Source organism: Pipra filicauda, unplaced genomic scaffold, assembly GCF_003945595.2.
Source record: "Pipra filicauda isolate LSUMZ 115617 unplaced genomic scaffold, ASM394559v2 scaffold1504_size11371_pilon, whole genome shotgun sequence".
NCBI classification, from domain to species: Eukaryota; Metazoa; Chordata; class Aves; order Passeriformes; family Pipridae; genus Pipra; species Pipra filicauda.
In genome coordinates this window covers 1-11,372 of record NW_024103990.1, presented here as the reverse complement: position 1 = coordinate 11,372, position 11,372 = coordinate 1, and the positions used below count along the sequence as shown (strand labels likewise).

At 56.9% G+C, this 11,372-nt stretch overlaps 1 protein-coding gene across 2 annotated transcripts; it reads right to left on the bottom strand.

Annotated features, from left to right (window-relative positions):
• Positions 1 to 1,256: 1,256 nt before the first annotated feature.
• ASB13 (ankyrin repeat and SOCS box containing 13) lies at positions 1,257 to 10,496 on the bottom strand. Of its 2 annotated transcripts, none has more exons than XM_039378923.1 (5): positions 10,298 to 10,496; positions 7,107 to 7,294; positions 5,519 to 5,669; positions 3,154 to 3,288; positions 1,257 to 1,475 (listed from the first exon to the last, which is right to left on the bottom strand). In XM_039378923.1, the coding sequence occupies exons 1-5, from the start codon at positions 10,338 to 10,340 to the stop codon at positions 1,276 to 1,278; spliced, it is 717 nt and encodes a 238-aa protein (XP_039234857.1). In that variant the 5' UTR covers positions 10,341 to 10,496; the 3' UTR covers positions 1,257 to 1,275. The 2 variants fall into 2 exon arrangements, with proteins under 2 accessions (XP_039234857.1, XP_039234858.1); XM_039378924.1 differs by lacking the exon at positions 10,298 to 10,496 and adding an exon at positions 8,719 to 9,027.
• Positions 10,497 to 11,372: the final 876 nt, after the last annotated feature.

Below are 11,372 nucleotides of genomic sequence, written 5' to 3'. Positions count from 1 at the left end.
AAGTTCTGGAGTTCCCCCATCCAGGCTGGAGCAACCTGGGATGGTGGAAGGTGTTGGGGTTGGAATTGGATGGTCTTATAGGTCTTCCAACCTAAAATATGTGACTTTTAGGACCATCCAATGCAGGGGTGTTGAGCAGGGTCTGCAAATGCTCAGATTTGCCCCCAAGAACTCTCTGCCTTCAGGGGAAGAAGTCCCTTCCAACCCCAAATGTGTGTTTCTGTGACTTTTAGGACCATCCAATGCAGGGGTGTTGAACAAGGTCTAGATTTGCCCCCAAGAACTCTCTGCCTCCAAGGGAAGAAGTTCCAGAGTTCCCCCATCCAGGCTGGAGCAACCTGGGATGGTGGAAGGTGTTGGGGTTGGAACTGGACGGTCTTTAAGGTCTCTTCCAACCCAAAATATGTGTTTCTGTGACTTTTAGGATCATCCAGGCTGGAGCAACCCGGGATGGTGGAAGGTGTTGGGGTTGGAACTGGATGATCTTTAAGGACCCTTCCAACCCCAAAATATGTGATTTTTAGGACCATCCAATGCAGAGCTGTTGAGCAGGTGTTGAGGGTCTGCAAATGCTCATTTTTGCTCCCAAGAACTCTCTGCCTTCAGGGGAAGAAGTTCTGGATTTCCCCCATCCAGGCTGGAGCAACCTGGGATGGTGGAAGGTGTTGGGGTTGGAATTTGATGGTCTTATAGGTCTTCCAACCTAAAATATGTGACTTTTAGGACCATCCAATGCAGGGGTGTTGAACAGGGTCTGCAAATGCTCATTTTTGCCCCCAAGAACTCTCTGCCTTCAGGGGAAGAAGCTCTGGAGTTCCCCCATCCAGGCTGGAGCAACCTGGGATGGTGGAAGGTGTCAGGGTTGGAACTGGACGACCTTTAAGGTCCCTTCCAACCCAAAATGTGTGTTTCTGTGACTTTTAGGACCATCCAATGCAGGGGTGTTGAACAGGGTCTAGATTTGCCCCCAAGAACTCTCTGCCTCCAAGGGAAGAAGTTCCAGAGTTCCCCCATCCAGGCTGGAGCAACCTGGGATGGTGGAAGGTGCTGGGGTTGGAACTGGACGACCTTTAAGGTCCCTTCCAACCCCAAAATGTGTGTTTCTGTGACTTTTAGGATCATCCAGGCTGGAGCAAGCCGGGCTGGTGGAAGGTGTTGGGGTTGGAACTGGATCATCTTTAAGGTCCCTTCCAACCCAACCCATTCCACGACTCCGAGACGCCCGGGATCAAACCGGACTGAGAACCAGGAGAGCCAATTCCCAGGCTTTTCCCCTCACTTACTCTCGTAGTACTCGAAGCACTTGGCCGTGGGGCTGCTGCTCCAGGTGTAATCCGAGGGCTTCTTGCCCCGGTTGTCCCTGGCGTAGATGTTCCCCCCGAACTCCACCAGCATCTCCACCAGGTCCACGTTCTTCACCTTGGCCGCGTGGTGAAGGGCCGTCTCGTGCAGCTTGGCCGCGTTCACGTTGGCCCCTGAGGAGAGAAAACCATCCCAAATCCATGTGGGAATCCCTCCCTCGACCCAAACACCGGGAGCGGTGGGACCGGGGTGAAAAAACGGCGTTAAAAAAACGCACAAAAAGCTGGGAAAGATCCCAAAAAAACACCCAAAAACCGGCACAAACAGGGAAGGTTTGGGAAGGTTTGGGAAGGTTTGGGAAGGGAAGGTTTGGGAAGGGAAGGTTTGGGAAGGGAAGGTTTGGGAAGGGAAGGGAAGGTTTGGGAAGGTTTGGGAAGGTTTGGGAAGGGAAGGTTTGGGAAGGTTTGGGAAGGTTTGGGAAGATTTGGGAAGGAGGTTTGGGAAGGGAAGGTTTGGGAAGGTTTGGGCAGGTTGGGAAGGGAAGGTTTGGGAAGTTTTGGGAAGGTTTGGGAAGGTTTGGGAATGTTTGGGAAGGGAAGGGAAGGGAATGGAAGGGAAGGGAAGGGAAGGGAAGGGAAGGGAAGGGAAGGGAAGGGAAGGGAAGGGAAGGGAAGGGAAGGGAAGGGAAGGGAAGGGAAGGGAAGGGAAGGGAATATGGGTTGGCAGTTGGAATAGAGATCTGGGACTGAGGAGCAACTCAGCAAGAAAAAACACCGGGTTTCAAGAAAATTGCCGAGCGAGTTCTCGGTGCTGGAAAAATCGTGTGTTTTCCTCTCTGGATTTATGTTTTCCTCAGACAGAGGGGGATTTCAGTCCCTGGTATTTGGGGAAATGAGGTCATAACTGCTTCCTGGATCCAAAGAGCCATTCCCAGTCATCTCCACGGAACATTCCCACTCAAGACAGTGAGAACTTCGTTGGTTATTTCGACAGAAACACCCCCAGATCCAGGAGCTGTTCCAGCTCCACCAGCCAGGTTTAGTTATGGATATTTTTGCCAAGGAAGTTTGTTTTTTGTAAGTTTACGGCAAGAAGTCCTTCTCTACCCCCAAAACAGCCGGAATTTGACCAGCAGAGGTGAGAGAGAGACCACACTGAACTCCAACAATTCCCTTTTGGGAATGTGTGGCCACACTGGACTTCTTCAGAATTCATGAGGAGAAACCGGAATTTCTTGGGAATCAATTAATGGGGAACTGGAGTGGGTGGAACTAAACTGGCTTAGGTGTGTAATTTTTAGATAATTGTTATTCAATTAGATAAATCCCCAGCCCTGGGCCAAACCTCCTCCTGGAAGCACAGGGAAAGACAGGAAGTTTGACCCAAATTCCCCCCAGAATGAGAAGAAAACTGGGATGTGAAGCCTGGAGGCAAATGTTGGGACTTGAACATCCAGCAAAGTCATCTGGGCTTAACACCCAGCTGTGTGTTCTGAATGAGCTCTGAATTGTTCCATTTAGAGGTTGGGAATCAGGGAATCATGGAATGGTTTGGGTCGGAAGGGACCTTAAAGGTCACCCAGTTCCAACCCCGAGACCTTCCACTATCCCAGGTTGCTCCAAACCCCGTCCACAACCTGGCCTTGGACACATCCAGGGATGGAGCATCCCACTGGGAGATGGGTATTTATGGAACAGGCCAAAACAACGTTTGAACACCAAGTTTTGCTCCGTGAAGCCCAAAACTTTCACCTCGACCATCTCTATCCCGGCAGGAATTCCGCCGAGGAGCCGCTTCCCACGGACACCACCGCGCCCTGCCCACCCACAGGGACCCCTGTGGGTGCCATACCTGCCTTGAGCAGCAGCTTGGCACAGTCCAGGTGTTCCCTGGCACAGGCCACGTGCAGGGGAGTCCCGAAGTGACAGTCGTGAGCCTCCAGGTTGGCGCCGACGTCGATGAGGAGCTGGACACACTCGGGGCTGCCTTTGGGAAGGGAAGAGCCCAGTCAGAAGCCAAGAATCCAGCTCAGATCCCAGAATCAGAGAATCCCAGAATCAGCTGGGTTGGAAAAGCCCTCTGAGATCATCCAGCCCAACCCTTGATCCAACCCCGCCGTGGTTCCCAGCCCATGGCACTGATGCCACATCCAGTCTGTCCTTAAACACCTCCAGGGATGGAGAATCCCCCACTTCCCTGGGCAGCCCATTCCAATGGCTGAGCACTCTCCATGGAAAACATTCCTTCCTGATGTCCAGCCTGACTCTGCCCTGGCACAGCTTGAGGCCGAGCCCTCTTGTCCTACTGCTGGTTCCCTGGAGCAGAGCCCGACCCCCCCCGGCTCCCCCCTCCTGGCAGGGAGTTGCAGAGAGTGAGGAGGTCTCCCCTGAGCCTCCTCCTCTCCAGGCTGAGCCCCCCCAGCTCCCTCAGCCTCTCCTCCCAGCTCTTGGGCTCCAGTCCCTTCCCCAGCCTCGCTGCTCTTCTCTGCCCCTGCTCCAGCCCCTCCAGGGCCTTCCTGAGCTCAGGGCCCAGAGCTGGACACAGCCCTCCAGGGGTGGCCTCCCCAGCGCCCAGCCCAGGGGCACAAGCCCTGCCCTGCTCCTGCTGCCACACTCTTCCTCAGCCAGCCCAGCAGCCCTTGGCCCTCTTGCCCCCCTGGCCACCCTCGGGCTCCTCTTCAGCTCCCTGCCCAGCCCAACTCCCAGCTCCCTTCCTGCCTGGCTGCTCTCCAGCCCCTCTGGCCCAGCCTGCAGCTGCAGGGGCTTCTTGTGGCCAAAGGGCAGGACCCGGCCCTTGGCCTTGGGGAACCTCAGCCCCTTGCAATCAGCCCCTGGATCCAGCCTGGCCAGGGCCCTCTGCAGAGCCCTCCTGCCTTCCAGCACATCAACACTCCCCCAGCTTGGGGGCACCTGGAATGTGCTGATGGTTCCCTCCATCCCCTCCTCTAAATCCTCAATAAAGACATTAAACAGGACGGGGCCCAGCACTGATCCCTGGGGACACCCCTGGGGACGGATCCCAGCTGGAAGCAGCTCCATCCCCACCACTCTCTGGGCCCTCAGCCAGTTCCTCACCCAGCCCAGATTGGTGTTTGGGGCCATGGTTGTGACCTGGGAAGGCTCCTGAGCCAACACAACACGAGCAGGACACAAGGAATGGAGCGGCCGGGCTGGAGCCAACAGGGAATCAGGTCAAACGACCCCAAATCCAAGGATTTGCACCAAATCCCCTTTTGTTTCTGGAGCTGCTGTGCTGCTGATCCTGCCCTGGGTGGGTTTGATCACCTTCAAGGCCATTCCAGCTTTGTTTTTTCCAGTGGTGATAATTCAGCTTAACAAAAAGCAGGGAATTATCACCGAGCCTCGGGAAAAGGCTTAACGAGGAAAAGCTCCACAGGAGCTCCCAGGTGTGGATTTAACAACCAACTGATTGTCCAAAATGCTCCAGAATTGAAGGAAAACTGTGTCCAGATCACGGTAGATCACAAAAATACGAAACAGGAAGAATTACATTTTACTGAGGGGAAAGTGAGGCACAAAATGGTGAACGAGGAAGAGATTTGGCAACAATTATCCAACGTGGACATTGCTGCTCCCACATCCAGGTTTTCCTGCTGCTCTGTCTGTGCAGGTGGAAGATTGAAGGATGAATTATGATTAAATTAGTAAAGGTAATTAGTAAATTCTTGCCTGTGAGGGTGGGGAGGGACTGGAATGGATCTCCCAGAGAAGCTGTGGCTGCTCCTGGATCCCTGGGAGTGTCCAAGGCCAGGTTGGAGCAACCTGGGATAGTGGAAGGTGTCCCTGCCCATGGCAGGGGTGGCACTGGATGGGCTTTAAGGTCCTTTCCAGCCCAAACCATCCTGGGATTCCATGATCCTATGGTTAAATCCTCCTCTGATCCAAATATCCCAAAAAGGATCAAGCAGAGGCCGAGGGAAGCACAGAGGAGCCGGGTTTGTCCCAAACATCATTTTGGCCCCTGCTGTTTTCCCTTATTCCCTAGACAGACCCCCCCCCCGGCTGGAAAAGGCTGGGAGAAGGACAAAGGAGCAGCACAGGGAGCAGCAGCATTCCCAACAATCCCTGGCACTTGTTCCCACCCAACAACCCCCAGCAGGAGGGGTCTGAACAACAACTGAAGGTCCTTGGTGCTGCTTTTTTTTGCTCCTCCAAGCCCCAAATAAACATGGAGAGACAAATCCCGATGGATTTACCATTCATGCAGGCTTCATGGAGAGGGGAGGCCGTGTAGAGGGGGGGGTTCACCTTGGCACCGTGGGACAGCAGCACCTTGACACACTCGATGCTCCCCGAGGCACAGGCGTCGCACAGGGGGGTGCTGCCGTCGATGTTCCTGGCGTCCACCTGCAGGGAAATCACGGAATCCTGGGATTAGCCGGCTTGGGAGAGCGTTCAAGGGCACCAACTGAAGCAGCACTGCCACTGGATCGTGTCCTCAGGCGCCACATCCACACCTGGTGCCCGTGGAACACAAAGGAGCAGCTTCTAACAACTTCTAACTTCTAACCAACTTCTAACCAACTTCTAACAACTTCTAACTCCTGGAGCAGTCACCAAGAGCACCAAATTCCCCCCAGATGTGAGGATCATGGAATTACTAAGGTTGGAAAAGGCCTCTGAGGTCCTTGAGACCAAGAGTTAACCCGGCCCTGCAAAGACCAGCCCCTGTCCCCAAGTGCCACATCCACACCTTGCCTGAACACTTCCAGGGATGGGGATTCCACCACAGCCTGGGCAGCCCCTTCCAAGGCCTGACCACCCTTTCCATGAGGAAATCTTTCCTGATACCCAACCTGAAATTGTCCTGCAGGTCCCACAACTTCTTCTGGAATCAGGGAATCATTTGGGTTGGAAAAGCCCTCTGAGATCATGGAGTCCAACCAGCCCCAGCAGTGCCAAGGCCACCACTGACCATGTCCCCAAGTGCCACATCCACAGGGATTTTAAACCCCTCCAGGAATGGGGACTCCACCACCTCCCTGGGCAGCCCCTTCCAAGGCCTGACCACCCTTTCCATGAGGATATCTTCCCCGATACCCAACCTGAATTGTCCTGCAGGTCCCACAACTTCTTCTGGAATCAGGGAATCATTTGGGTTGGATGATCTGAGATCATGGAGTCAAACAATCCCCAGCAGTTCCGAGGCCACCACTGACCATGTCCCCAGGTGCCACATCCCCAGGGATTTTAAACCCCTCCAGGAATGGGGACTCCACCACCTCCCTGGGCAGCCCCTGCCAAGGCCTGACCACCCTTTCCATGAGGAAATCTTCCCTGATACCCAACCTGAAATTGTCCTGCAGGTCCCACAACTTCTTCTGGAATCAGGGAATCATTTGGGTTGGATGATCTGAGATCATGGAGTCAAACAATCCCCAGCAGTTCCGAGGCCACCACTGACCCACGTCCCCAGGTGCCACATCCCCAGGGATTTTAAACCCCTCCAGGGATGGGGACTCCAGGCTGTTCCAATGATCCAGCCTGGCCAGGTCCCTCTGCAGAGCCCTCCTGCCTTCCAGCACATCAACACTCCCCCAGCTTGGGGTCACCTGGAATGTGCTGATGGTTCCCTCCATCCCCTCATCTAAATCATCAATAAAGACACTGAACAGAACTGGGCCCAGCACTGATCCCTGGGGACACCACCAGTGACCGGCCGCCAACCGGCCGCAGCGTCATTTCACTCCAATCCACCCCAAGGGAATTATGGATAAGGACCTGGGTTACCCCCCCTGCCCTTTTCCTGGGGAACGGAAAGGCCCCGAGGAGAAGCTCCCTGACCTGTGCCCCCGCATCCAGCAGCAGTTTGACACACTGGGTCTGTCCCCGCAGGCTGGCCTCGTGCAGGGGCGTGATGGAGTCGTAGGTGACGGCGTTGACGCAGGCCCCGCTCTCGATGAGCTGCTGCAGCTGCAGGATCTCCCCGCGCCGCGCCGCCTCGTGCACCGGGGTGCGGTCGGCCCAGAAGCCTGCAGAGGGAAGGGAGGCGTGGGTCAGGGAAGGAAGGAACCTGGAGGTGGAGAGGAAATGGGGGTGCCCCGCAGAGCGGGAAGGAACTGCTGGATGGGAGGGCTGGAGAGGTTCTGGTACGGGTTGGGGAGGTCCTGGCACGGGTTGGGGAGGTCCTGGCAGGGGTTGGGGAGGTCCTGGTACGGGTTGGGGAGGTCCTGGTACGGGTTGGGGAGGTTCTGGCACGGGTTGGGGAGGTCCTGGCAGGGGTTGGGGAGGTCCTGGTATGGGTTGGGGAGGTCCTGGTACGGGTTGGGGAGGTCCTGGTATGGGTTGGGGAGGTCCTGGTACAGGTTGGGGAGGTCCTTGCAAGGGTTACACCCTGAGGTTTTGTGGTTGCCCCTGGAAGTGTCCAAGGCCAGGTTGGAACAACCTGGGATAGTGGGAGGTGTCCATGGGGGTTGGAACTGGATGGGCTTCGAGGTGCCTTCCCACCCTAACCATTCCAAGGAAAGGAAAGGAAAGGAAAGAAGGAAAGGGAAAGAAGGAAAAGAAAAAGGGAAGGGGAGGAAGAGGGAAAGGGAAAGGAAGAGGAAGAGGAAGAGGAAGAGGAAGAGGAAGAGGAAGAGGAAGAGGAAGAGGAAGAGGAAGAGGAAGAGGAAGAGGAAGAGGAAGAGGAAGGGGAAGGGGAAGGGGAAGGGGAAGGGGAAGAGGAAGAGGAAGAGGAAGAGGAAGAGGAAGAGGAAGAGGAAGAGGAAGAGGAAGAGGAAGAGGAAGAGGAAGAGGAAGAGGAAGAGGACACGGGCCGGCAGTTGGAAGAGAGAGCTGGGACTGAGGAGCAACTCAGCAAGAAAAAACACATCCCCTCCATAAAAATCAGGGGAATCATGAATCCCAAATTTTGGACAGCACAGAGTCTGTGCAGGTTTTGTTATTGGCTCGTTAGATCCTCATTCCCTCTGCCAATATCCCTGGGCAGGATGTTTTTCCTTCCCTGGAGCTCCCTGGGGTTTATGTCAGGAGAAACAAGAAGTTCAAACGAGCACGGAGACCTTGGAACCCCTGGCAGGGCCTAAAGGGGCTCCAGGAGAGCTGGAGAGGGACTGGGGACAAGGGATGGAGGGACAGGACACAGGGAATGGCTTCCCAGTGCCAGAGGGCAGAGATAGATGGGATATTGGGAAGGAATTGCTGGCTGGGAGGGTGGGGAGGGGCTGGGATGGATTTCCCAGAGAAGCTGTGGCTGCCCCTGGATCCCTGGAAGTGTCCAAGGCCGGGTTGGAGCAACGTGGGATAGTGGGAGGTGTTGGGGCCAGAATTTCTGGGGCCAGAATTCCTAAATCTGCACCCAGAATTCCTAAATCTGGGGTCAGAATTCCTAAATCTGGGGTCAGAATTCCTAAATCTGCGGCCAGAATTCCTAAATCTGCAGCTCAAGGCTTCCCTGGGAAGCAGGGCTGGCTCCTGATGCAATCAGGGAGCATCCAGGGAACATCCCTGCCTCGGGAATCAGCTGCAGCACAGGGACAGGGATCAGCCCTCTGGAGGTGACCCGCTGGCACAGGCAGGATTTTGGGATTCTTCCCGTCTCCTTCCAAGGTTGGAACCACCCTCTCTCTCCCCCAGCTCCCCAGCAGGGATCCCACACGATAATTTATGGAGGAACGGGGATGATTCCCCGTGTCCAGCTCTCCCAAGAGCTCATCCCCTTATCCCGTGCCTTGGGAGAGGCCACTTGCTTCCTAAACGGTCCTGCCCACCCCAAAACTGTCCTGCCCACCCCAAAACCACCCTGTCACCCCCAAAACTGTCCTGTCACCCCCAAAACAATCCTGAAAACCCCCAAAACCACCCTGTCACTCCCAAAAATGTCCTGCAACCCCCAAAACTACCCTGTCACCCCTAAAACCACCCTGTCATCCCCAATCCATCCTGACCTCCCAAAAACCATCCTGTAACCTCCAAAACTACCCTGCAACCCCCCAAAACCATCCTGCAACCCACAAAACCACCCTGTCACCCCCAAAACTGTCCTGCAATCCCCAAAACCACCCTGTCACCCCCAAAACTGTCCTGCAATCCCCAAAACAGTCCTGCAGCCCTCCAAACTGTCCTGCAACCCCCAAAACCACCCTGTCACCCCAAAACCATCCTGCCACCCCTAAAACCACCCTGTCACCTCCAAAACTGCTCTGTCACCCTCCAAACCATCTTGTAACCAAACTGTCCTGCAACCCCCCAAACCATCCTGTCACTCCCTCAAAACCACCCTGTCACCCCCAATCCCACCCTGTCATTCCCAATCCATTCTGACCTCCCCAAAGCCACTCTGCAACCCCCAAACCCACCCTGTCACCTCTAAAATCACCCTGTCACCCCCACAACCGTCCTGTCACCCCCAAGACCGTCCTGCAACCCCCAACACCACCCTGCCCATCCCAAAACCTTCCTGCCCACCCCAAAACCGTCCTGCAACCCCCAAGACCATCCTGTCACCTCCAAACCCGCCCTGTCACCCCCAAAACCTTTCTGCCCACCCTAAAACCGTCCTGCAACCCCCAACACCGTCCTGTCACCTCCAAACCCGCCCTGTCACCCCCAAAACCGTCCTGCAACCCCCAACACCGTCCTGTCACCTCCAAACCCGCCCTGTCACCCCCAAAACCTTCCTGCCCACCCCAAAACCGTCCTGCAACCCCCAAAACCACCCTGTCACCTCCAAACCCGCCCTGTCACCCCCAAAACCTTCCTACAACCCCCAACACCATCCTGCCCATCCCAACACCGTCCTGCCACCCCCAAAACCGTCCTGCAACCCCCAAAACCGTCCTGCCCACCCCAAAAACGTCCCGCAACCCCCAAAACCACCCTGTCACCTCCAAAGCCACCCTGTCACCCCTCAGTGCACCCTGCCCTGCCCCAAACCACGCCGCTGTCCGCAGCCCCCGTCCCTTCCCAGCTCAATCCCCAGCTCCCTTCCCGGCTCCCCTCCCATCCCACGCCACCCCCCTGGCCCCACGCACTGATCTCTCCCCTCAGGGAGCCGCTGCTGACGGGGCTCTCCATGGCCGGGCCCGCCGGGAGCCGCCGGCTCCGGCCTCGTCCCGCTCCGCCCTCTCGGCCCCTCACGGCCCGCGGGGCTCCGCCCGCTCCCTCACGGCTCCTCCTGCCCCCGCACGGCCCCGGCCGCGGAGCACAGCGGGAGCTGTAGTGCCCGGGGAGCCCGGGAATGGCGCGGGGGGACAGGGGATGGGGGCACTGCAGGGTGTGTGGGGAGGGGGAACGGGAGGTCTGGTGTGGTGGGGGGACTGGGGGCACTGGAGTGTGTGGGGAGAGGTAATGGCGGCACTGGAGTGTGTGGGGAGAGGGACTGGGGGCACTGGAGTGTGTGGGGAGAGGGACTGGGAGCACTGGAGTGTGGGGGGAGAGGGACTGGGAGCACTGGAATGTGTGGGGAGAGGGACTGGTATGGGGGGAGAGGGATGGTATGTGGGAGGAGGGACTGGAAGCACTGGGCGTCGTGGGGATAGGGACTGGGAGCCACTGGGCTTTAAGGGGGTGGTAGGTAGGGTAATGGGGGCACTGGGGGTTGTGGAGTTAGCTTTGGGGGAGGGGACCTGTATGTGTGGGAGAGGGACTGGACGCACTGGTGTGTGTTGGGATAGGGACTGGGGGCACTGGAGTGTGTGGGGAGAGGGACTGGTATGGTGGGATAGGGACTGGGGGCACTGGTGTGTGTGGGGAGAGGGACTGGGGGCACTGGTGTGTGTGGGGAGAGGGACTGGGGGCACTGGAATGTGTGGGGAGAGGGACTGGGGGCACTGGAGTGTGTGGGGATCACGTAATGGGGGTACTGGGGGTGCTGGGGTGTGTGGGGAGAGGGACTGGTATGGTGGGAGAGGGACTGGAAGCACTGGTGTGTGTGGGGATAGGGACTGGGGGCACTGGAGTGTGTGGGGAGAGGGACTGGTATGGTGGGATAGGGACTGGGGGCACTGGTGTGTGTGGGGAGAGGGACTGGTATGGTGGGAGAGGGACTGGGAGCACTGGAGTGTGTGGGGAGAGGGACTGGGGGCACTGGAGTGTGTGGGGAGAGGG